The following is a 26,875-nucleotide window of genomic DNA, read 5'->3' as shown; positions in this document are numbered from 1 at the left end:
GGAGGACCGGGAGACTGAGGACGCTCAGCGAAACTCCCATCTGGAATTCCCGCGGTCGGGAATTTGGTGCCAGCATCAGTATTCATCCTTTTCTTTCAGGTTTTACTTCTATTGCATAAACTGTTTTCAGACTCACATTTTGTATTGCCGGCATCGTCACAGGGCTCTGATGCGGTTCCAGAGTCTGTGTTTGTCTGTTTGTGTGTGGCATTGTCGCGAGACTCTGAAGTGGTCCCAGAGTCTGCATTTGTAGGTTCTGAAGTGGTTCCGGAACTTGCATTCATATCTGTGTCTGTGTGTCAGTGTGGTTCTCGGACCCCATCTGGGACTCTGTAGGGGGGCAGGCTCCCCACCTCTGTAGGAACGCAGCGGGTCGCTCCGCAGGCGTGAGGCCCATGTTCCATTTTTTGTCTTTTTTGTTTTGTTCAGTGCCTTTTTGTGAGTCTCTTTGGTGTTTGTTTTTGGCTATTTGTATTTGCCTTTCTGAAATTCAGACAATGGGACGGATTTAGACAACTCTTAGAAAGGGAGACTAACCACCCTTTGTTCTGCAGATTGGCCTACCTTTGAAGTAGGGTGGGCGCCTGAGGGCACCCTTGACATCCTGGTCTGGCAAGATCTGGTAAAAACTCCCTTTCCTGGTTAAAGCCTCTTTTACTCCCTCAGAAACAACCTTCAAAAAAAGATTTTAGTCGTCCAGGTCCAGGACCGTCCCAGCAAAGCAGATAAAACAAACTAAGACTTCAGCCTCGGCGCCGCTCTATTCTGTTTTACAGGGCGACTCTGAAGATTTGATTTTCCCTCCTCCCTACCAGCCGCCCGGCCCTGGCTGTGGGGCCGGCAGAGGGGGCCACAGGAGAGGGTACGAGAAGCAGCTCCCCAGGGGCCAGCAGATCCCTCCACTCCCCCTTCACAGGCAGCAGGGAAACCCCTGCTGTGCCATTAGCAAGTGCTGAAACCCCCTGTGTGTTCAAACAAAGCTGGCCCTTTGAGCCTCAACCTGCAGGACTCAGCTGGGGCCCAGGAATGGCAGGCGGAGGATGGGAAGGCGCGCCTCCTGACTTATTCCTCAGGACCCTAACTCCCCGAGCCATACCCGTCCCCCCAGACTGACTCCCCATGGCCGACCAAATGGGGCAAATGGATGGATCTCCTGGACTTCAGGACCCGGTAAGTCACCCTGGGGCACTCGGTACTCAGGCCCGCCTTTGTGCGGAAGGGGGGGCTTCTGTTGCCCCTCTACCAGGGACCTGCCTGGTGTCTGCAATGGAAAAGAGCGTGTGTGTGGTGTAAATGTGTTTGTGGCTCCACGGCCCTGCAGCTACAGAGTCTAAATGGGCCCTAACCTGCAGCTCCGTGTTCACCAGGTGGGCGAAGCAATCTCACTCCGGATCAGTGCCTGTTCCGGAGGTCTTTATCTCTTGTTTTGTACAACCAAGGGGGACACATTATGGGAAAATTCCATTCAGAACCAACTGTTCTAAACTATATAATAAAAACTTTAAAAATGTTGTCTTAATTTAAAAATTCTTAACAGGTTATTCCAAAATGTAAATGGGTTTTTATCAGCTCTTTTCTGTGCTGCTGTCCCTGACTTATCTGATGAGAGTGTTCACCTGTCTTGAAGGTTTCATGTTTTATTGTTTGTAGTACTGAGACTACGTTGTTTATCTGTTTTTAATGTTTGAGTAATTACCCAACTGATCAAAAATGTACTAATTTTGGCTAAATGGTTTGACTCTGACAGCTTAAATTCTAAATCGAGTCTTCCAACTTTGGGCTTCCAGTTGGATCCCTGGAACTCTCAAAGGATGAGACTCTGAATTTGTTAAAGTAACAGCTGCTTGAGTCAATTCAGACTATGTAAAATGTATTAAAATGTTATAAATGGTGTCAGACCTATGCTGTATTCATGTTTTTACTTTCCAGCTAAAATGGTCTTATAAAAATAAGAGTAAATTCTGTGTATACAAGCCTTTATGTTGTTAACTAAAGTAAGCCAATGCAGATTGGTTCAGAAAATTGAGGTAATGCAAATGCCCTTCAGTTTGCTCAGTGGCTTGCTTGCTCAGTTTTACATGTCTTTGATGTGCTTTAAACTTGTTTCTCTTAATGATAAAGATCTTTTCAAAGTTGTAACCATGCACTAGTGACCGTGTTTACTGCTCAGGAGGTGTTGTCCTTATATTACTTAAAAGCATGGAAATGTAATTTTGACTTTTACTTCAGATACTGGTATGGTATTCATTAATAACTCTGTGTCTTAAGTCATCTAGGCATCAGTACTAAGTAAAACTTGGAAAAGTGTATCATGTGTACTTTTAACATCTCAAATTCGATAAGAGAGACTGTTTGAGTTTGTTAGCATGTATTCTCATAGGTTGTCCACACATGACAATTCAAGGCTATATAAAAGTAAGTACGGATGTAAAGTTTCCAAAGGTATAAACAAGTCATAAAAAGTTTTAAAATGTTAAAAAAAAAAAAAAACCTCCAAAAATCAGGGACGGGGTTGAGCACCCCCTTGACTGACATCATAGAGGCTGCCTCCTTGGTCCACTTTATTAGAGACCAGGAAAATGAGGAGCAAGCTAGCAGCAGGAGCGATATAAGGATGGGCAACAGGCCAATCAGTGGCTGCTTTACACGGTGATCCACTGTCAAGGAAACCCAGCAAAGCCAATGTACCCCAAATGGCACCTGTTGCTGACATAAGGAGCCAGGGCATTGGGCAAGCAGCTGTTGTAACAGCGACTGCCTTCTGTCAACTCTGCCAAGAGCAAGGCTACTGGACATGGAACTGCCCTGGGTGTCGAAGGACTCCTGGTTCAGAACCGCAGACCCTGTGGCCCTGAGCTAAAAAGCCTTTGGCTCTGCCCAGCTTCCAGCTCCAGCCACTGCTATTGGGGATGGCCTAGGGTCAGTAAAATGCAAGTTGCCTATTTCTATCAGCCTCCTATTCAGCTCTCCTCCTAGTCCAGCCATGTAATGCAAGTCAACAGGGTGCCTCCCTTAAGGGAGATTTGCATCTCTTACAATTCTCTTAATAGCACCCCATGGATAGGTCTGGGCCTCACACACCCAGCCAGGCCTTAAAAATAAACTTAAAAAGCCCTCCCTGCCAGTTCCAGGGGAAAGTGGTCCCCTCCACTCCTGTACTGAGACTATAGACTTGATCTATACCAGCAGAAGGGACCTAAAAGATAGCCCCCTGACTAACACACATGAAGTTTGGTTCATAGATGGAAGCAGCTTTGTCAGACGGGACCTGCTTCTCAGGGTATGCAACAGTTACAGCATGCTCTGCCCCCAGGAACTTTTGTTCATTTAGCAGAACTGATTGCCTTAACCAGAGCTCTAGATCACACAAGGGGTTTGTAAGGCACCTTCACTCTGCATGGAGACCTCAGTCTTCCGGTAAGGCAGAAAGAGCCAACCAGGCTCTATCACAAGGATAAAAATAAGTACTTGGTAAGTAAGGTTTAGAAGGAAAGAGTGTTCTTGGTAAAAAGGGTTAAAAAGAAAAGAGCTTTTTAAATAAGAAAAGGACATGGTTTGTAAGAATCCTGGTGGCTAGTTTACTCTAAACTAAAATAAAAATGATAAAATGTTTCAAGTAAGTTAAAGAGGGTGTGTGAAGTCACAAAAGGTTATAAAAAAATTAGACATGCTAAGTGCTGTTCTGGGGGGTGTCTGTGCCATGTTCTAGGAAAAATGTTGTCTCTGGGTCAATCAGACTAGACAGGTACAAATCCAAATTTTCCTGGAAAAAGCCAAACAGCTCCAGGACCAGGCAAAGCAGGGCTGGGATTTCTGGCCTGATATCTGGTCACGGAAATCCTGGCTGTTTCCTCTCATTGGCCCAATAACTTCTGCAATCTTGATGCTTCTCTTTGCACTGTGTGTTTTTAATGCCCTTGTTCGTTTTGTCTCTAACAGACTAAAAGCTGTTAAACTCCAAATGGTCATCAGGCAAGGCTTCCAGCCCATTCCACTGGACTACCTGAACAGCCCTCTGGACCGAGCGGCACCGTCTTTCCAAGGCCACTGTTGCACACCATAAGACAGGTAGCAAGAGGAAATACCCAAACCCCCCCTCGACGTCCACATGCCAGCTTCGAAGAAGTTACAGAAAACGGAACTCCATCCATAATCCCAAAGAATTTTGGGTATTACCTCTTGAGGGGAAAATATTAGACAGAAGGTCAGTTATGAGCTTATGTGTGTGTGACATAAAGGCCTAATGTGTCCAGCATATGCATCTGCACCTCAGTCATCCTGACAATGTTTCACTGGAAGCCCGGCCTTTGCATCCTGCCCTGCCCCCTTCTACCTGATAACCTGCCAGGTGGAGATCCCCACCCCTTCTGCCTGACAAATCTTCCACAACCTCCCAGATACAGCCCAGTATCTGCATTTCAGTATTGCAGAACAGGCGGGGGTTGAATCTCATTTTCATAGAGGAGGGGGGGGTTATGCGCAGCCCTTAAGGAGGAATGCTGCTTCTATGTAGACAAGACAGGGGTGGCGAGGGACAACATGGCTCAACTACGTAAACGCTTAGAGGAAAGACAGTGGGACAGACTTCAGCAACAGGGATGGTTTGAGTCGTGGTTCACTAAGTCTCCCTAGCTAAAAATGTTAAACTCATGGTAATTCGTCAACAATATGTAACACATGGGAAAGGGGAAACAGATGGTCTCTAAGATTAGAGACCCTGGCCTAAGAGGAGTGGGGAATGAAGGGTTAAAAAGTTAAAAGCTGCTCCCCCCCCCAACCTACTCTGGTGAACTTTCCTGACTTGTTAGACTTGCTCTGCATAGCCATTAGTCAGTAAATTACCCCAATGTGAGCGTAACCTCAGTTTCACCTAAGTGAGAGAGAAGAAGTCACCATATATCTCTGCCTCCTGGACCCCTGACTCCACCAGGTGTCCCTTATCGCCATTCGGCTGCATTCCTAGGTATCATCAAGGCAGTTCCTGCAATCTTGTGTGGCCCTCCCTTTTGGCAATAGGAGGCTTTTTGATACTCCCTGTGTTCATAAATCAACTGATTGTAAAATCACTTAACTTGTGTCAATTGTTTACTCTATACCACTGTCTGCTCTACGCAATGATTGATTTTCTTTGTTTAAACGTGTATAAAAACCCCAACCCAAGACTATTCGAGGCCGCTCGCCTGTACTGGGACGGGGGCCCCGACATGTCGGAACATCAATAAACTTGACCCTTTGTTAATTACATGAGAGAAGGTCTCTTGGAGCGTTTTTGGGGTGGCAAGAGCAATTCAACTCTAATTCGACTGTAACACTAGGAATTCAATCTGGGTCTCCCCCCATGGGGGGCAGGGGCTCGAGGACTTTAAATCATCATCTGCTGGGGCCAGCACACACAGATGTGGGAACACACACTTCCACACTCTGACCCCCACTGGCTTCTCTTCTTGAGAATTTCAGCTCGCCTTGAGCACGCTGAATCTGCCGGTGAGCTTGGCTTGGCTGTCGCGTCCAGAAATCTAGGCCAACCCATCCTGGGTATTGCCTGATCATTGTCCTTGAAACCCAGCCCAGAAGTGAAGTCATTCTTTGGGAATCGCTGGGTGAACACTGGGTGAAGAGACAGCATGGCTCCCCCCTGGGAGGTGTGCCTTCTGTACCCCGCCTCCTGAAACAATTCCATCTGTCCGTCTGCAGAGATCCCAGGTTTCCACGGGGATGATGCTTCAGCTGAGCCCTGTTGGAATAGTCAAAGTGAACCAGACAGAAGGTGTTCCAACGTCAAGGGCCAAGGCTGTGGATCCCAGCACCTGGTAGAGAGCCAAAGCACTGGATTCACAACATGGACTCTCCCAGCTGTTCTGCTTCCAATCCAGCCCCCTGCTAATGCACCTAGGAAGGCAGCAGAGGATGGCCCAAGTGCTCGGGCCCCTGTGGCCCACATGGGAGCCCCAGATGGAATTCCTGGCTCCTGGCTTCAGCCTGGCCCCAGGCCCAGCTGTTGCGGCCATGTAGGGGGATGAACCAGAGGATGGATGATCACTCTCTCTCTCTTCCTCCCTCTGGCCACTCTGCCTTTTAAATCAACACATCTTGCAAGAAAGTAATAAACAGACTCTCTTTGAGTACATATTTATGGGGCACTTTTTGGTGTTTCAATATATGTATGCACCGTATGTGGATCGAATGAGAGTGGTTAGCGTATCACCTCCTAGATTTATTATCACTCCCTGGTGGAAGCACTCAAACCTTCTTCTAGCTGTAATATCCAACACCTTCTTGTTAACCAGGTCACCCTACCAGGCCACACCCCTCTTCTCTTAGTGTCCCTTTGTAGCTGCTGGCATCCTCCCCCTCACCTCCCTCTTCCACCCCTCCCCCATCTCTCCCAACCACTGTTCTACAACTGACCACTATGATGTCAGCATTTTTGAGATTCCCCCATCTGAGTGAGGCCCTGGGTGTTTGTGCTTCTGTGTCTGGCCACACTGTCCTCCAGGTTTGTTCGTCCTGGATGTCTCGAGGGCCAGGACTTCCTTCTTTTCGTGGGTGAACGGGATCTCACTGTGTAGAAACACCATGTTTTTCTCTCTCCGTTCATCTGCCGATGGGCATTCAGGTTGATTTAAAAGCTTGGTTATTGTGAATGACGCTGCAGCTAACACAGGGATGTAGTCACAGGACTCTGGACAGACAGATGGACGGACAGAGAGGTGGCCCAGGACAGACAGACGGATGGACCAATGGACAGATGGATGGATGGGTGGATGGTCAGATGAATGGATAAATAAGTACATACATAGGTCAGTCAGGGAGCTATGGCTTTGTCTCATTGTGAGATTAGGGCACATGTAATAAAGTTAAGTCTGGAAAGTTGGGTTTTGGGGGCTGACACCATGACATGGTAGGTAAAGCTGCCATCTGAGGAGTGAACCAGCGAATGGAAGATCTCTCTGTCTACCTCTCTCTGTGACTCCTTCAAACAAACAAAATAAATCTTTGTTTTTTAAAGAATAGTTTAGCACAAGGTTGCCCATCAATGTGTATTGCATGAAGGATGAGGGGCAGCTCTCCCCTCCCCGACCCTGCAGCCCTGTCCCCTGTCTTGGCACCTGACCGGGCCCTGGTACACTGCAGGACACACCGTGTGCCACGCTCTGCCCTCCAGGATGGTGCCGGTCAAGGCTGAGCAAACCTCCCTGTGTTGCCATGCCCTTCCAACCGGGGGGACTCTGACTTACAGACATTTGGCCATGGTCCCACAGATGGCGGCTCAGCCAAGCCATCTGGCACTCCTAAAAGCTCCCGGGGGGCTCCCGATGCTGAGAACAGGGGGCCAGTGCCCTGCATTTCAGCTGAGTTGCCTGATGAGCTAAACGTTCCAATTCTGCAGTCTTGGGGAGCCTGCGACTGCACTGCAGTGTGCTTCCAGGAGACACCAATGGGGTGACCCTTGGACCGGAAGTGTTGTACAACAGATCCTTCTGGAATGGTGGCAATGTGGCTGTTAGGTAGGAAGTCAGTTATGAGCTTATGTGTGTGCGACATAAAGGCCTAAAGAGAAGACCTCTATGACCAGCATATGCTGCATCTCAAAGTCATCCTGATGGTGTTTCAGGGGCAGCCCGGTATTCACATCCTGCCCTGCCTGACCCCTTCCACCTGATGTCTCTCAGGTGCAGCCCAGTATCTGCATTTCAGATACCCTGCTCCAGATCCCAATCCTCTAGGGGGTCCTGCCCACCCTTCCTCCTGGCTGATAACATTTGCTTCCATAAAGTCCTTTGTTTCAGACCTTCAAGAGAAAACTCAGATAGAAGTTTTTCTATTTACATCCCAAAAGCCCTTTGTTCCAAGGGGAACAGAGGTGGGGAAGCAAGACCCATCTCCTTAAAAACCCCTGGCCTCAACCGGACTGCACGCTCAGCCCTCTGCCTCTCTGCTGAGTCGCTGCCTGGTCTGGCCAGGCGTAATCTCTGCACTCAACTATGTAACCTCGCTCCTTCCCACCCCCCCGCCCCGAGTCCGAGCGACTGGGCACTCTCTCTCAGGTCCTGTCTGGAGAGGTGCCCATCCGTTCTTACGGATGTCCCTTCCCTAATAAACTTTGCTACTTTTACCTCCCACTACTCTCTGTCTCACGCCTGAATTCTTTCTTGCGCGAAGACAAGAACCCTGCAATTTCTCCGGTAACATTTTTGGCAACCACGAAGGGATTTTGAGGACATCGGAGGTCAGTATTCCTTCCCTCAAGCGGGATCAGATCTGTGGAGGTGACCATTGAGTGTGCCGCACCCCACAGCTCTCCGAGAACGCGGAGTCCCCCCGGCCATGGCTTAGCTATGGCCGAAACTCCAGAGGGATTGTAAGGAACGGGAGGGAAATTAGGAAGGGCAGTTGGCTGAGAGCCTGGAGACCCCCTGAGCTCTCTTCAGCTTCCTGGCAGCCGGAATGCGACCCGAGGACCAGGTCTCTCTCTCGGAGGGACGCCTGGTCACGCTGCCTACTGCTACGCGAGCAGGGCTTAGCTTCGGTCGAGGCTAATATTGGCCCTCCAGGTAAACTCAGACAACTAGGTAGTGGGTAACCTTGAGCGATAGGAGATTTCGAACCCCACTCAGCCCCCAGACAGGAGGGCCTTTCCCTATGCTCTCCTCCAGTTGAGATTCATAGCGGAAGGTGAGGGCATGTCTAGTCCTCCATTGCTTTCTGCCTTCCTCCTCCTCCCCCCGGGGCTCCTTCCCCCACTCTTTTGCTCTCCTCATCTCCATTCCTATACCACTGGCCAGGAGAAAGGGAGAGGGAAATTCCACTGGTCTCTCCACCTAAGGGAAAAGCTGTTACCTGTTAACCCTTCCCAACCTGGTAGAAAGTTTTCCATCTTTGCAGCTTATGGTAGCTCTGGTGCGTCTTAAAGTTTTTGTGAACTATTCCTGTTGCTAAGCTTTGATTGCCTGAGGACTAAATCTGGAAAAGAGCTAAAGTTTACTATCTGTTGTAATTGACTGAGTGTCTGCAGTAGTCCTAATTGATCTGGCTTTGGTTGAATTATAGGAGGTTCCCAGCACTCTTGGTGAAATGGCGCACCTACCCAACCCCACGGCTAGTCCTGCCAGGCCCCGGTGTGCGCAGTCTTCCCTGTAAATGGGGGACCACAGCCTTTCTCTGCACTCTGTTCCAGTCCTCGTGGCCTGCCGCACCCAGGCAGGCATAGCCAGATATCTCTAGGGAGCGCGCCCCCAGGGCAGCTCTTTTCCTCCCCGGGAGGAATTTCCAATTCAGTACCACTGCTGGCCTCACCTAAGGGAGCGAGACCCTTAATCCATCAACCTTTCCAACCTGATGGGTTTTTCTCTTTGCAGTTATGGACGCCTAAGCAGTGGGCTCATTCGCTGATGATGAGTTCTTTTCTGTGCTGCTGTCCCTGACTTATCTGAGAGCGTTCACCTGTCTTGAAGTTTTCGCGTTTTTATTGCCATTATGAGTCTTGATTGGGAAAACTGCAATGGGAAGTTGTTTACGTTAAACCGTTTGACTCTGACAGTTTAAATTCTAAACCCAAGGCTGGCGCCCTGGCTCACTAGGCTAATCCTCCGCCTTGCGGCACCGGCACACCGGGTGTCCCGGTTGCCCCTCTTCCAGGCCAGCTCTCTGCTGTGGCCTGGGAGTGCAGTGGAGGATGGCCCAAGTGCTTGGGCCCTGCACCCCATGGGAGACCAGGAGAAGCACCTGACTCCTGCCATCGGATCAGCGCAGTGTGCCGGCCGCGGCGGCCATTGGAGGGTGAACCAACGGCAAAAGGAAGACCTTTCTCTCTGTCTCTCTCTCTCACTGTCCGCTCTGCCTGTAAAAAAAAAAAAAAAAAAATCTAAACCGAGTCTTCCAACATTGGGCTTCCAGTCGGATCCCTGGAACTCTCAAAGATGAGACTCTAAAATTTGTTAAAGTAACAGCTGCTTGAGTCAATTCAGGTTATGTGAAATGTATTAAAATGTTGTAAAAGGTGTATTCATGTTTTTGCTTTCCAGCTAGAGTGGTCTTATGAAAATGAGAGTAAATTCTGTGTATACAGGCCTTTATGTTGTTAACTAAAGTAAGCCAGTACAGTTTGGTTCAGAGAATTGAGTTAATGCAAAAGCCCTTGGGTTTGTGCGGTGGCTCCCTTGCTCAGTTTTACATGTCCTTGATATGCTTTAAACTTGTTTCTTTTCAAAGTTGTAAACATGCACTAGTGTCCCTGTTGCTGCTCAGGTGTTACCCTCATGTTACTTAAAGGCATGGGAAATGGAGTTTTGACTTTAATTCAGATAATGGTGTGGTAGTCATTAATAACTCAGTGTTTTAAGTCATCTAGGCATCGGTGCTAAGTAAAACTTGGGAAAATGTATTACGTGTACTTTTAGCATCTCAAATTCGATAAGAGAGACTGAGTTTGTTAGCATGTATTCTCAAAGGTTGTCCATACATGACAATTCAAGACTATGTAAAAGTAACTACGGGTGTAAAGTTTCAGAAGGTGTGAGCAAGTCATGAAAAGTTTTCAAATGTTTACAATTTTAAAATATTGTTTACGAGTTTTCTTCAAGTTGAGTGCTAATGCCAAAATTACACTGACCTAAAGTTGAAGTCTGATCTTCTGTTATAACAATGGGGTTTTTAAAAAATGTGCACTAATGTTGGTAAATATCTGGAAATGGTCTCAATCGTAAATCTTAAATCTGTTTTTGCAAAAACTGTAACATCTCTTTTTAACAATGTCTGCTTAATCGGTTGCTCTGCCATTTCTAAAGTTAGGTCATGTAAGCTCTTTTTGACTCTGTTAAATAATTCTGAGTTATGTGATGATTTTGTGTGCTAACTCTTATGTTCAAGGTTTTTTTTTTTTTATTTCTGGTTTAGTCAACAACAAGAGACCTAGAATTCATGTTCTGCCAAAGTAATCTATTGTGTACTCTACCGTCTCTGTTAAGTTCAGATTGATGAAAAGCATTGTTAAATATCATTATGACAGATCTGGTCGAAAAGTGTTAAAATCACCCTGACTAATGAATGGCTGTCATTTCAGGATGTTAAGGAATTCTATTTTGACCAGATATTCTAAGTTCTCTTGGCACCTTTAACAGACTTTCTGAAAATCAAAGTTCTAAATCCTCTGGACTTGTGGTATCTCCAGAGGGCCCCTGGAGATGTCAAAAGATAGATCTCTCATCTTGCAGAGATAATAACCAATCAGGCTGTTTAGATTAAAAGTGGTGGCAAGATGTGAAATGATGCTAAACTTCAGTTATAAGCGTGTTTCTTTCTAGCTGCTCCAGTCTCTGGCTCAGAAGCCAGATCCTTTAAAGAGGGACTGACATAGTCTCCGTCCAGCTAACGCTGAACAACCAGGCATTGCTAGTTCAAATGTGGATCAAACAGAGGTCTAGCCAAAAGGGAGAAAGTGTTCCAAAAGAGACTTAGAGCCAACAGGGGATGGTTATGCGGCAGATGCTAGAGCACTGGGTTCCAGGAGCCCAAGAAAACTCTAGTGTCCACAGCTACACGGTGAAAGCCCGGAAGCCCAAAACCTAAACTTATGGGTTACACAGTAAGACTAGTTAAACCCGGAAACCCAGGCCCATAGCCCACTGGCTACATGGTAAATATCCAGAAGCCAAGGGATGGCAGAGACCTCTGCCACCATTTCTCCTCTCTAAGTCAGGCTATGCAGTAAGCACTGGTCAAATGCCAGTTAAATCTGAAAGCCCAGGAAGTCAGGCTAGAGACCCGACTCGCTGCCTCACTTCTCCTCTTTTCTCTTCCAGAAGGGAAGTTACTACTGTTCTGCAGGACTCTCCACTGTGATGTACGGTTTGATCCCCAGACCTGATATAAGAGATGACTGACCTTTTCTGTAATAATGCCTGGCCACAGTATAGGGCCCCAAACAGCATAGCCAGAAAAAGAGGTTAAACTATGAACTGATGTGACAGCTAGATCGATTTTTCGGTGTACGCGGTAAATGGGCAGAACTCCCCTTTTAAACCAAACTGAGGGATAGATAGGAAGTTGCACTGATGACCTCAAAGTATGCAAGCAGGTCACCACAGTGGATCTTACCTAAAGGGTCATAGTTCTCCTCATGAGCGCGGTCTTAACTCGCAGGAAAATACTAAGTGTCAGAATTTGCCCATGACCATAGATTTTTAGCTCACCCTGATATTAAAGAAATCTTCAAAAATCAGGGTTGGGTTGAGCACCCCCTTGACTGACATCATAGAGGCTGCCTATTTGGTCTACTTTATTAGAGACCAGGAGAATGAGGAGCAAGCAAGCAGCAGAGGATGGGCAACAGGCCAATCCATGGCTGCTTTACATGCTGATCTGCCGTCAAGGAGACCCAGCAAGGTCAGTGCACCCCAAACGACACCTGTTGCTGATATGAGGAGCCAGGGCATTGGACAAGCAGGTGTCATGACAGCAAATGCCTTCTGTCAGCGCTGCCAAGAGCAAGGCCACTGGACACGGAACTGCCCTGGGTGTCGAAGGACTCCTGGTTCAGAACCGCAGACCCTGTGGCCCTGAGCTAAAAAAAAGCCTTTGGCTCTGCCCAGCCTCCGCTCAGCTTACAGCTCCAGCCACTGCTATTGAGGGGATGGCCTAGGGTCAGTGAAACACAAGTTGCCTATTTCTATGAGCCTCCTATTCAGCTCTCCTCCTAGTCCAGCCATGTAATGCAAGTCAGCAGGGGGCCTCCCTTAAAGGGGATTTGCATCTCTTTCAATTCTCTTCCAGCACCCCATGGATAGGTCTGGGCCTCACACACCCAGCCAGGCCTTAAAAGTCTATCCAATAGCATTAAGCTTAGAAAGCCCTCCCTGCCAGTTCCTAAACACAGGGCTTTCAGTAACAGCTAACTCAGATAGTCCTGCACCTATTTGGACAGGTCCTCACTGAGGACTTAAAGGGCCTATCTCTTAAGGGGGGTGCACAATAGTCCATAATGTAGATGGTTAAATGTAAATGATTTGTTAGTCTGTCTCCTTTCCCAGCCTGAGACTCTAGTCTTGTACATTGGCTTAACTTCCTAGCAAAACTGGCTACTGGGTATCCAGAGGAAAACAAAGCATTGCTAGTCCATTAGAGTGTTAATTATTTAACCCTTATCCTCACCCCTGGGGAGAGAAAACCTGCCCCAGAGAGGATATGGGCCATGCAGCAAATTCCTACTTCTGCAAACTTCAGGCAGTCCCAGTTTTCTCTATCAGGTTCCCAGATACAGGAAAACAGCACAGTTCCTAAACCAGGCTCTCGACAGGCAGCCAAAGCAGAGACACCCCTCCTTTGGGGGGAAGAGCAAACCACAGCCTTTGCTCAACTAAAGGATGCTATGACTAAAGCCCTGTGCTAGGACTGCCAAACCCAGAGAGACCCTCCCAGCTGTACTTCACTGGGAGGCAGGGAGGCACCTTAGGAGGGTTAACTCAGGATCTGGGACCTGTTAAGCAACCTGTGGGCTACTTTTCTAAAACCTTAGACATGGTTGCACAAGGATAGCCTCACTGCCTAAAGACAATGGCAGCGGCTGCCTTGCTGACAGAGGAGGTATCTAGAATTACAGTGGGACAAGACATCGCCCTTTATACCCCACACCAAATAAATTCTCTATTAGAGCAAAAGGGCTCTCACTGGCTCACAGATTGCAGAATACTAAAATATCAGGTCCTCCTTCTAAAAAACCCTCAGGTAAAAATAAGGCATTGCTCTACTCTAACCCAGGGGGAAAATGGTCCCCTCCACTCCTCTGCTGAGACTATAGACTTGATCTATGCCAGCAGAAGGGACCTAAAAGACAGCCCCCTGACTAACACACATGAAGTTTGGTTCAAGATGGAAGCAGCTTTGTCAGATGGGACCTGCTTCTCAGGGTATGCAACTGTTACGGCATGGCACGTTATTGAAGCGTGCTCTGCCCCCAGGAACTTTTGCTCAGTTAGCAAACTGATTGCCTTAACCAGAGCTCTAGATCACACGGGATTTGTAAGGCACCTTCACTCTGCATGGAGACCTCAGACTTCTGGTAAGGTAGAAAGAGCCAACCAGGCTCTATGGAAAACATCACAAGGATAAAAATGTGTGCTTGGTAAGTAAGGTTTAGAAGGAAAGAGTGTTCTTGGCAAGAAGGGTTAAAAAGGAAAGAGCTTTTTAAATAAGGAAAGGACATGGTTGTAAGAATCCTGATGGCTAGTTTACTCTAGACTGGAATGGAAATGATGGCATGTTTCAAGTAAGTTGAAGAGGGTGTGTGGAAGTCACAAAAGGTTATGAAAGAAAGAAATTGGACATGCTAAGTGCTGTTCTGGGGGGTGTCTGTGCCATGTTCTAGGAAGAATGTTGTCTCTCGGTCAATCAGACTGGACAGGTACAAATCCAAATTCGTACTTTTCCTGGACGAAGCCAAGCAGCTCCAGGACCAGGCCAAGCAGGGCTGGGATTTGTGGCCTGACAACTGGTCATGGAAATCCTGGCTATTTCTTCTCCTTGGCGCAATAACTTCTGTAATCTTGATGCTTCTCCTTGCACCGTGTTTTTGGGTTTTTTTTGTTTGTTTGTTTTGGTTTGGTTTGGTTTTTTTTTTTTTTGTCTTTTTTTTTTGACAGGCAGAGTGGACAGTGAGGGAGAGAGACAGAGAGAAAGGTCTTCTTTTGCCATTGGTTCACCCTCCAATTGCAGCCGAGGCCGGTGCACTGCGGTCGGCGCACCACACTGATCCGAAGGGAGGAGTCAGGTACTTCTCCTGGTCTCCCATGTGCTGCAGGGCCCAAGGTCTTGGGCCATCCTCTATTGTACTCCCTGGCCACAACAGAGAGCTGGCCTGGAAGAGGGGCAACCGGGACAGAATCCGGCGCCCCAACCGGGACTAGAACTCGGTGTGCCGGCACCATAAGCGGAGCATTAGCCTATGAGCCACGGCGCTGGCTCCGTTTTTATTTTCTGTTTGTTAGAGAGGTGGGAGTGGGGGCAGAAGCTGGAGGAGAACTCAACCGGCTCTCCCATGTGGGTGGCACTTGAACCATCCTGAACCGTCCCTGCTGCCTCCCAGGAGCCACGTCAGCAGGAAGGTGGAGTCAGGAATGAAACCCACTCGCTCTAATACGGGACATGGGTGTGTCTCAGCCACGGGCTTCTCATCTGCCTGAGCGCCAGTTCCGAGAGGGCTAAGCAAGAGCACCAGGTTAGGGGTAAAGACGAGGAAGAACTGGCCTGGGGAATGGGGTGGAGTCCTTAAGCACAAACTGGGGCGAAACTTCAGCAGGGAGATCGCATCTGGGACAGATGGGAGGACAGAGGTGCAGGCCACCCACCTGCAGCTGAGCTCCAGGGAGAGGGGACAGCCTTTGGTCAGAGAAGCCAGCCCCTTCTCAGGGGGGAGGGCGCCAGAGAGGCACACCTGGGGCTCGGCGGTGTGCCCCCGCTGAGCCTTCCCTTCAGAACTCCTGTTTGGACAGACATTCTCAAGAGCTAACCCCGAAAAGAGTTGGTTCAAACCAGCGTCACTCTCCTTGCGACGTACGGAAGAGCCCAGGATTCTCAACACCTGTCTCCCTCGTGCTCCCACTCTTAGCAGCAGGTAGCCAGAGCTGAGAGTCACACCGCCCTCCAAGAGTGGGTCCCGCCTGCACACACCCACATGCACACCAGCTTTAGCCATGTCCTTTTATTGAGCCATTTGTATGGGAATGGTGATCAGGGAGTTGTCACACCCCACCACGGGGCCCTGCCACGGAGGAGGTGGGCTCAGCAGTTTCTGGGATGGTGTCCCAGTGCAGGCCAATGGCGGTGATGAATAAGCCAGCTCGGCCACTGATGAATCGGAGCACGGCGTCCCGGTGCAAAGGGACAGCATAGAAGATTACACCTCTTCCTTTCCCAAAGGACAGGATGCGACCGTAGTTGGTGAAAAATTTCAGGGTCTTCAGATAGTTACCGTATGACCCAGACACCACGATCACTGACTCCCCTGGGTGCAGAAAGATCTCCTCCAGGTCTCCCAGCTCTCCCAGCTTGCCACCCACGTAGTCGCTCCACACCTGGCCATAGCGCACCTGGAGACTGGGGACGGGTGGGAGGGCAGGAACGGGGACACTGATTAGGTCATCAGAGTTCAGGACCGTTTGGCCTGCACGTGGAGTCCTCCAAACTGGACACTAGCATGAGCAGTCCCTGCTAGTTGCCCCAAAAGTGTAGGCCGGGTGAGCCCTGGAGGACCACACAAAGAACTTGAGCTCCTGGCCTGGCTGACAGCAGGTGCAGAGAAGGAAGGCAGCTTGCCCAGAGTCGCCCACACACAGCACATGGCAGGCCTTGAATTTGGAGTCCAGCCTCCTACGATGCCCCTCCCCCATTCCCGCACTTGTGGAAGCAAAGGGATTTTCTAACAGCTGAGTGGCTCCCTTGTGGGAGAGGGAAGAGGCTTGTCCCTGCTGTCCCAGGAGGCAGATCCAGGATCAGCGGACACACTTTGGCTCTGCACGTGATAGAATTTTCCGACTAGCAATGGAGTGGGGACTGCTCAAGAGAGGCGTTGAGCAAAGTTGCAGGGCACCCAGCAGGGATATTGGAAAGAAACTTAAAACCGCAGAAGGCGGGTGGGCTGGGCTGGTCGACTTCCAGGCCCCTGAGAGTTAGTGGTTATTAATGATTTGCCACCACCAGGCATATTCGGGGAGGGAGGAGTCCAAAGGGTACGGTTCTGGTAGCCGAGTCCTCTCACAGCTATCCCCATATCCTGCCTCACTAGGGACCTGTTGGTTGAGGCACAGGTGGCCCAGAGTGAAAGAGCACTTCCTGAGCTAGTAAGAACTTGAGGAACGCGGAAGAGCCTTACCCCATGATATTGAAGCTGTAGACCCGGACACGGATGGCTGTGATGGGGCCTTCCAGCTGGAGGCCGGAGTGGGAGAATGGCTCTCCTCCTCCCTTTCCATACTCGCGACTGTAGGAGGAGGACCTGGCCTGGACTGCAGTGGAAAGAAAGGGGGGCTTGGAGGCAAAGACCTCCCAGTTCCCAACGCTCAGGGGCGGCCCTGCAAGCCTTGGCCACCAGCCGAGCAGGGGCCCCTTCCCACCACCTGCCACCAGAGTCCCAGCGGCTCACTTACTGGCACTGGCAGAGGCCGAGGCACAGAGAAGGCCCAGGAGCATGAAGGTCCACATCGTGAGGCTGCAGGGGGAAGAAGAGAGCAGAGGGGGAGGTTTCCCCCTGTCCCTCTGGCCTCCGGGTGGCCTGACCCTTCAGCTCCCACCTAGCCAGACCCAGGCTCAAGGTGCACAGCACTGTCCACAGCCTGCAGTGCATCCTCCAGACCTGATGTTCCAGGGGCCAACTGTCTCTGGCCCGCCCTTGGTCTGGCTGTAGCCACGCCCTCCTTTTCCCCTCCAAGCAGAAGGTCAGCGCTCACTCTTGGCGAGCGCTGTGTCCTGACACAGCCAGGACATTGACTTTCTGAATTAGGATGGAGGATAGGCCTCAGCCTGGAGACGGCTGAATTTCCTGAACCCAGCATCAGAGCCAACACCGACAAGCTGGCCGCTGGAGTGCAGTAGGTGAGTCCTCCGCCCCTGGAGCCGCCATCCCATATGGGCACCGGTTCAAGTCCCGTCTGCTCCACTTCCGATCCAGCTCTCTGCTAGTGCCCTGGGAAGGCGGTGGAAGATGGCCCAAGCACTTGGGACTCTGCACCCCCTTGGGAGACCTGGAAGAAGCTCCAGGCTCCTGGCTCAGATTGGCCCAGCTCTGGCCATTGCGGCCATGTGGGGGAGTGAACCAGCAGATGGGATCTTTGTCACGATTCTTTGTCCACCGACACACGCCTGGCCTTTCCCAGTCACCTGAGTGTCCCAGGTTCCTAGTCCTTCAACTGACAGCTGACACATCTCTATACCCAAGATAGCTTCAACCCAGGTGCCCACTTCACTAACACTCCCTGCCACTCAATCCAGGCATCCCCTTCCCCAGACCAGATCAGATCTGAATCCCCACCCCGTCAAAGGCAGACCCAGGAATCCCTAACACCTCTCACCTGGGAGCTTCAGGTGCAAGGTAACCCCTTAGAACTTTCCAGAACTTTTATACCAGCTCCTAGCCCTCCCTCCTGCTCTTTATCAAGTGAGGCTCACCTCCTGAGCAAACAAGGTCAACCTCTTGGCATCAGGTGTTGGGCAGGGTCTGTCCGTCTCGTAAAGCTTAGGGATGACAAGGTGGGGTCCACTCGGCTGAGTGCCAGAGCCCAGGAGGGGCAGGACAAGCTTGAGACATGGTCACCACAGCTTTCGATTAACTATTTTATTTATTAAGTGTGGGAAGGGAGAGAGAGAGAGAGCAAGGTCTTCATCCACTGCTTCACTCCCCACATGGTTGCAATGGCCAGAACTGAGCCGATCCGATGGATCGCTATGGAAGTTCCCCCATCTGGGGAGAGAACCATCACATGGAAGACCTCTCTCTCTCTCTCTCTCTCTCTCTCTCTCTCTGCGTCCTTTTCTCTGTCTGTGTAACACTGACTTTCAAATAAATAAATAAATGTTTAAAAAAAGAATTTTTCCCCCTCTTTCCTGATATTTTGATACAAAATTAAAAAAAAGAAGAAAAAAAAAAACGAGAAACAAGCAGGCAGTAAAGTTAAAGAATGGCATGGCAAACACCCGTACAACCATATACCACTTTATGAGTTCTATCACATCATGGGGACTATCTTGTACCTTAGCAAGTCTAGGCAGCCAGCCAGCCTCAACCTGCCAGCCCCTTCTCAAACCATCTGTCTCTGAGAAGGGTGACTTGGGCTGCAAGTTGCCCCCCTCCCAAGAGACGTCATTCCAGGGAGCATGAGGGAAGCTGAGGCGCTGAGGGGGTGCAGGTGCTCCTTGCGGCAGGGTGGGGCTGGGCCCCTGCCCCAGACTCTCAGACACCATGGCAGAAAGGTCCTGGAGCCCTCCCCCACCCTCGGGTCTGAAACTTCAGATTGGGTGTCAGACTCCTTCGGCCCCGCGAGGGTGAATCTTTCAGCCACCTCAAGCCTCGAGTCCTGTTGTCTGGCGTCTCCAGGACTGGCCCCTGTGACCCCTCTGAGTCAGCAGGTCTTCCAAGAAGACAGAAGCATGGAGGCCAGGGAGGGTCTGGAGTAAGTAGCATTGCTTATCAGTGGCTCCTGACCCGTCGCTCAGGGCATCCCACACCCTCCCCTCCAGCTGGCTCATCATCTGGGACTGGGGGCTCAGCCCAGAAGGTAAAGGGAGTCCCACCCTCCAGAGCCTGAAGTAGGGCGGCGCACTTCCGGGAGCGCAGGTGCACCCAGGCCAGGAATGCCAAGGTGTCTCCTCTCTTCTCCTTGGCCTTCAGGTACCCTTTGACGGAACTGTCTCCTCACCCAGCCAATGGGCTTGGCCTTGTCCCTTGTCCTCTGTCTGCCTTTCTCTGCTGATTCTCTCCCTTGATGCCTGCAGGAAACTCCCAGGACCCTTAAGACAGAGGCCCTGAAGGGGTCCCAGGGCCCCGCCCGGTCCTTTCCAGAAGTCCACATTTGCCCATGTAGTGACTGAAGCACCAGCGCAGAGCGGGAAGGCGGTGGAACACCAAGCTCCCACCTGTCCATCTGTTCACACTAGAATTTGTAACACTATTTATTTAGGGGGCCGGCGTTGTGGCGTTGTGGGTAAAGCTGCTGGCGGCAATGCCAGCACCCCGTGTATGGGCACCAGTTCGTGTCCCGGCTGCTCCATTTCCAACCCAGCTCCCTACTAATGCGCCTGGGAAAGAGGCAGAGAATGGCCCAAGTGCCTGGACCCCAGCTCCCATGTGGGAGACCCGGATGAAGCTCCTGGATCCTGGCTTTGGCCTGGTCCAGACCTGTCCGTTGTGGTCATCTGGGAAGTGAAGCCAGGAATGGATGATCTTTCTCTTTCTCTCTTTTCTCTCTGCCACTCTTTCAAATAAGACATAAATATATTTTTAATAGCTACCACATTGAGGATGGGACAGCCCAAAGCCAGGAGCCAGGCTTCTCTCTTAGGGTCTCAGACATGGTGACAGGGTCCCAAATATTTGTTCCCTTGTCTACTACCTTCCGAGGCGTGTTCGAGGGAATTAGATGGGAAGCAGGTAGCTAGGACTCGAACCAGCACTTCAACTTACAGGATGCACTGCTAGAATCCAAAAGTTCTACTTTTGAAATTTATGTTTATTAAAAAAGCTTTCTATAAAAAATAATAAAAAGTAAAAATAAAATAAGTTATAGGATGCTGGTGTAGCAGGTAGGCAGTTTAACCCGCTGTGCCACAATGCCGGTCCTCTCTTTGGCAATTTTAAAACGTGTTTATTTTCTTCTCCTTGAAAGGTAGAGTGACAGGGAGAGAGAGAGAGATGGGGATCTTCCATCCACGGTTTCGCTCTCCACGTGCCCACACAGCCAGGCCTAGGCCAGGCTGAAGCCACAAGCCAGGGACTCTCTCTGGGCTCCCACATGAGCAGCAGGGCCCAAGCACTTGTGCATCATATGCTGCCTCCCAGGATGCATTAGGGGAGCTGGAGTGGAAGTGGAGCAGCTGGGAGTCCAACCGGGAACTGTGATGTGGGATGCAGGCATCCCAAGCGGTGGCTTAATCTGTTGCCCCGAACCCCTGCCCCCGTTTTCCATTTAACCCAGGGGCCCGGCCTACTGCCCCTGAAAATGTCAAGGACGTTGCCTTAAACTTCACCCAGCCCCAGTGCTACAGGCTATGGAAGTCCAAAGGTCTTCTGCCTTTTCAGCTTTTTGCTTGGCAAAGCAGCTGTATGCAGGAGCCAGTGCCACACTGGCTGTTTCCAAGCTCCTCCAATGAGAACTTGCCCAACCTGCATCTCCACACACCAGCTGTCTGCTGCGTCATCTATAAAATGCCCCCTGCACCCCCACACCATGGGGGAAGCAGCTTGGAACCCTCACATGCTCCTGCCTCCTTTGGGCCAATGACACAGCTCCTCTCTCAAAGGACCAGCAACACAGGTTGTGTTTCGACCAAGAGGGCAGCGGAGCTACCTAGCTCAGAGCAACCTGAACTTGTCATGTGTGACAAGGAGTTCCAGGGAGTTCTTCTCAGGACTTTGCAAAAGTGACAGCAGAACTGGGAGGCCATGGCTGGCCATGTCACTGGGTCCCTGCCTTATCCTCCCCTCCTGTGTGGCCCTGAAAGTGACAAAGCAGCCTTTGCCCTCTTTTCGAGTCTTGGTGCAATCCAGACCCCATGGTGGGACTGAGCCTCCTTCACCTGTCAAAGACAAAATACAACAAGTTTAATCGAAAAGATCCTAACTGGCTTTTGTCTGTGATTCTAGAATCAGGCTGAACACTTGCGTGTATAAAATAGGACAGGTGTTCCTGTAGACCCGCTCCTATGCCCCTTTCCTTGTCCTTGTCCTTGGTCTAAGTCACTCCAGGTTAGGCAGGCACACACCACCCAGAAGCCTAACGCCGCTTCTCAGCTCCTCCTTTTACTGTTGGTTCGCCCGGCGAATTCACATAAGGACTGATCATGCCAGAATTCGGAAGCATGTCATTGTCCCTCACTCGAGAGAGGTGACGCTCCGGAGACACCGTGTGGGCATGCGGCCTTGACCTAATGAATCAAGGAAGTCCCCCACTAAGCACAGGACAAATATAGTGAGTCTGTGAGTGATAAGAGCCTGTCACTTCAGGCTGCTGCCTCACAGGCAACAGTTGAAACTTAGGGAGAGAGAGCTCCAACAGTGAAAACGACAATGTAGCAAACAACCCAGCAATGCCTAGACAACCACCCCCAAGTATCCATGGGATGAACTTAGACGATCTCCAAGCAATAACCCATGCGAGGTCATCCCATCTGCACCCAGTGAGGATCCCCACGTTTGTGGCAGTCCCCAGGCACCCAGGCTCTCAGGACAGCTGCTAGACCCCATCCCATCCACATGTTTGCCGTTAATCTCGAAGTGAACACAGAATTCAGGCCCTGGATTCCAACGCCTGTAAAAAGGCTTCTGCTAACCTAGCGGCGTGGATATGCTTGTGTCTTTCCAGAGAATGCGGGACAGCCTATTTGGGTACCAGCCAGAAACATCAAGCCTGCAACTCTCAGCCAAAAAGAACCAGCTGAACAAGACTGAGAGTCTGCCTTGTTAGCGGATGCATCTGCCCTATCATCCTACCCTGAGAAAGAGCCCATAGCCACATCTGCTACTGCTTTATACCCCACTAGCTCTGGTCAGCCACTCAAACGGCCCACAGCCTGTGTGCAGTCACGCCATTCCTGATTACCGTTGTTTCTCATTCCTATCCCTATCTGAGCAAGCACTCCTGTCCCTCCCTTTGTGAGCACTGCTTAGTCAACGATGGATAAGATCCCCTGGGAGACAACCTAAGAGAAGCACAGCCACGTGCAGAGACCACATGGAAACGGGGTCAACAATGGTCTGGCCAAGAATCATGCCTCCTGTTGCTCAAAAATAAACGAAAAGGAAGAAATATGGTGGAAAGAGAAGGTCATGCCAGGATGCCATCTGACAATGGAAACTGCCTGGCAACAGCCTGTGATTGGATGGCTTCGGAAACAACATGACAATGGAGCCTGACAGACAACAGGCTTTGATTGGATGGCTTGGTTTTAGAAACTGCCTGGCAGCAGGCTGTGATTGGTTAGAGCATAGACCACCCCTTGACCAGATTGGCTCCCTGGCTCTATAAGCTGCTGTGCCAACTGAAATAAATGAGTCTTCTAGCTGCTCACCTTTGGCCTGCTTTCACCAACACCTGGGATCTGTGTGGTGACTCCACCCCTCTTGCCCCCACCATGATCCTCCTCTCAGAATGGATCCACAGCAACATCACAGTCCCCAGAGCTATGACTACCAGCTTATTTTTGTCTTTCTAGACACAAACTTCTTGAAATAGCCCTCGCCTCTGGGAATCCTCACCTCCCATTCATTCCTTAGCAAATTGCAGCCTGATTCAGCTGATTCCTGCAGGCCACTGAAGCTGTGCTTGTCAAGATAATGAATGACCTCCTCATGGCCACCATGGAACAAATGGAGATCTTTCTTTTTCTGCATTTCTCCTGGCCTTAGCCACTTCTTGGAATTTCTCTCTTGCCTTCTCCTTGCCTCCCATACCACTCCATTCTCTAGTTCTTTTTTCCCTATTTATTGATTTGAGTGCAGACAGAGAGAAGGAGAGAGATCTTTCGTCCATTGGTTCACTCCCCAGATGCCTACAACAGCTGGGGCTGGGCCTGCATAAAGCCAGGAGCCAGGAGCTCCATCCAAGATGGGTAGCAGGAACTCAATCACTTGAGCCATTATCAGAGGCAGGGAGCTGGACCAGAAGGAGTGTAGCCAGGACTCCAACGGACACTCCAGTATGGGATGCAGTGTGGTGCCTTAACCTGCTGTGCCGCAACATTAACCCCCCTTCTATAGTTCTGTAACTGCCTCCTCTTTGTACCAACCAACACTGGTGTTTCCCAGTTCGCTTAGTCCTGCCTTTCTCCTTTTCTATTCCTGTTGCTTTCCTGAATGGCTTCTTCCACACCCAGCACATGAACTTCACTGTAGCACTTGAACTTCACTATTTATGTGCTGATGACCTCTGAGTCAGCTGTATTCCCAAACCCTGTCCTTTGTAATCCTAGGGGTGAACCTGAAGGGCACTATGCTAAGGGAAATCAGGCACAGAGAGACAAATACATACCACATCCCACTTAGGTGTAGAATCTAAGAAATACCAACTCAGAATTTGAGAGCAGGGTGGCCGTCAGCAGGGGCCAGAGTAATGACACAGTGGGCTAAGCGGCTTCCCGTATCAGAGGCTGATCTGAGTCCCAGCTGCTCCAGTTCTGATCCAGCTTCCTGCTGATGCACCTGGGGAAGCAGTGGAGGGTGGCCTAACTGCTTGGGTCCCTGCTACCCATGTGGGAGGCCTAGATGAGATTCTAGGCTCCTGATTACAGCCTGGACCAGCCCCAGGAATTGTAGCTGTTTAGGATGTAAATCAGTGGATGGAAGATCTCTCCCTGTCTCTCCCTCTCTGTCATTCTGCCTTTCAAATAAATAATCTTTACCAATAAAAAAAGTGTTAGTCATGAGAGGTTTGGTGGAACAATGGATGGAGAGAGGCAAGATGTTGATCAGAGCATACAAAGTTTCAGGTGAAAGGAAGAAGCAGCCTTTAGTGATCAATAGATCACATGGAATGGTGACTTTCGTCAGAATTGCTAAAAGTAGATCGTAAATGTTTTCACCACAAATGAGTATGTAAGGCAATGGCTTTGTTATCAGCCTGACTTAATTCTTCCTCAGGTTCACACATGAGAACATGACTCTGCTGGGCTAAAGGGAGGCTGGGGAGACAACTCATGGCCTCGGATTTTTTTTTTTTTTTTTACTTAGATATTCTGGAATTGGCAATGAAGGCTTTACAAACCTTACAAATATACTAAAAATCACTTGCACACTTGAAAAGGGTAAGATCTATGATATTGATAGCTCAAAAAGAATTCCAATGGCATAATATTCTGTGATGGAATTTGTGGTGGAATGAGAAGGCCATGCAAGGTGGCCACAGAAACAGAAACTGCCTGGCAACAGGCTGTGATTGGATGGCTTTGGAAACTGCCTGGCAACACGCTGTGATTGGATGGCTTTCGAAACTGCCTGGCAACACGCTGTGATTGGTTAGGGCATAGACCACCCCTTGACCAGATTGGCTGCCTTGGCTCTATACGCTGCTGTACCAACTGAAATAAATGAGTCTTCCAGCTGCTCGCATCTGGCCTGCTTTCACCCACACCTGGGATCTGTGTGGTGACTCCACGCCTCTTGCCCCCACCAGCATCCTCCTCTCAGAATGGATCCACAGCAACATCTGGCACCCAAGGAGTTGTTATAAAAACGTGCTAGTGGTGGGCTTATTTTTATAGTGCTTGGGGTTTTTTAAAATTTTTTCTAACAAAATTACGTGTCTATAGCTTCTCTTTGTCTAATTGGGAAGAAATATGTCTTTGACAGTGCCCGTGACACAAAGAAATGTATGGGAAGCAATATGTTACTGCCCACCACTACCACCAAAACCTAAAACTGCCAGTATTTTAGAGTCCTCGAAATTCTTCCCAAAGCCACTTTGTGTCCTCACTGACTCTATCCAGCCATCCTAATGCTTCCCCTGAATTCTAACTAACCCCTTGTACTTGGGGCAATCAAAGATGAAAATGTCTCTACTTTGGAATTTACTTTTGTAAAAGCTTTATTTTCATGCTCTTTGAAAGGCAGACAGAGATGTCCCATCCATTGGTTCACTCCCTAAATGCCCACGACAGGCAGGCTGGGCCAGACTGAAGCCAGGAGCCCAGAACTCAATGCAGGCCTCCCACATGGTTGGCATTAATAGGAAGCTGGAATCAAAGGTGGAGCCAGGCTGTGGAGTAGTGGGTAAAGCTGCCGCCTGCAGTGCTGGCATTCTGTATGGGCGCTGGTTCGAGACCCGGCTACTCCACTTGTGATCCAGCTCTCTACTATGGCCTGGGAAAGCAGTAGAAGATGCTTCAAGTCCTTGGGTTCCTGTATCCACGTGGGAGACCCAGAAGAAGCTCCTGGCTCCTGGCTCCTGGCTTAAGATTGGCCCAGCTCTGGCCGTTGTAGCCATCTGGGAGTGAACCAGCAGATGGAAGACATCTTTCTTTCTCTCTCTGCTACTGGCTCTGCCTCTGCCTCTCTGTAACTCTCAAATAAATATATTTTTTGAAAAAGTCTTAAAAAACGAAAGTGGAGCCAGGCCTTGAACCCAGGCACTCACATATGGCACCCAGCCCCTAGTGGCAACTTATCCACCATACTAAGTGCCTGCCCCAGAATTTCCACTTTGGCTGTGGTGTTGGCCAAGTTCACACTGTTGAAATGGTGGGTCCCTAAGGAAAGACTCTCCGATTTTTTTTTAATTTTATTTTTTATTTTTGACAGGCAGAGTGGACAGTGAGGAAGAGAGACAGAGAGAAAGGTCTTCCTTTGCCATTGGTTCACCCTCCAATGGCAGCCGAGGCCCGTGCACTGCGGTCGGCGCACCACACTGATCCGAAGGCAGGAGTCAGGTACTTCTCCTGGTCTCCCATGGAAAGCAGGGCCCAAGGTCTTGGGCCATCCTCTATTGTACTCCCTGGCCACAGCAGAGAGCTGGCCTGGAAGAGGGGCAACCGGGACAGAATCCGGCGCCCCAACCGGGACTAGAACTCGGTGTGCCGGCGCCATAAGCGGAGCATTAGCCTATGAGCCACGGCGCCGGCCCTGTTTTTATTTTCTGTTTGTTAGAGAGGTGGGAGTGGGGGCAGAAGCTGGAGGAGAACTCAACCGGCTCTCCCGTGTGGGTGGCACTTGAACCATCCTGAACCGTCCCTGCTGCCTCCCAGGAGCCACGTCAGCAGGAAGGTGGAGTCAGGAATGAAACCCACTCGCTCTAACATGGGACATGGGTGTGTCTCAGCCACGGGCTTCTCATCTGCCTGAGCGCCAGTTCCCAGAGGGCTAAGCAAGAGCACCAGGTTAGGGGTAAAGACGAGGAAGAACTGGCCTGGGGAATGGGGTGGAGTCCTTAAGCACAAACTGGGGCGAAACTTCAGCAGGGAGATCGCATCTGGGACAGATGGGAGGACAGAGGTGCAGGCCACCCACCTGCAGCTGAGCTCCAGGGAGGGGGGACAGCCCTTGGTCAGAGAAGCCAGCCCCTTCTCAGGGGGGAGGGCGCCAGAGAGGCACACCTGGGGCTCGGCGGTGTGCCCCCGCTGAGCCTTCCCTTCAGAACTCCTGTTTGGACAGACATTCTCAAGAGCTAACCCCGAAAAGAGTTGG

The 26,875-nt window shown here is 50.1% G+C and overlaps 1 protein-coding gene across 1 annotated transcript; it reads right to left on the bottom strand.

The window, feature by feature from the left end:
* Positions 1 to 15,734: 15,734 nt before the first annotated feature.
* LOC138847082 (zymogen granule membrane protein 16-like) lies at positions 15,735 to 17,193 on the bottom strand. Its single transcript, XM_070064766.1, has 3 exons — positions 17,139 to 17,193; positions 16,865 to 16,997; positions 15,735 to 16,089 (listed from the first exon to the last, which is right to left on the bottom strand). Exons 1-3 carry the CDS (start codon positions 17,191 to 17,193, stop codon positions 15,735 to 15,737), a joined length of 543 nt encoding a protein of 180 aa, XP_069920867.1.
* Between the last annotated feature and the right edge of the window lie 9,682 nt (positions 17,194 to 26,875).

Source organism: Oryctolagus cuniculus, chromosome 19, assembly GCF_964237555.1.
Source record: "Oryctolagus cuniculus chromosome 19, mOryCun1.1, whole genome shotgun sequence".
Taxonomy (NCBI): Eukaryota; Metazoa; Chordata; class Mammalia; order Lagomorpha; family Leporidae; genus Oryctolagus; species Oryctolagus cuniculus.
This window is presented reverse-complemented; position numbering and strand designations above follow the sequence as displayed.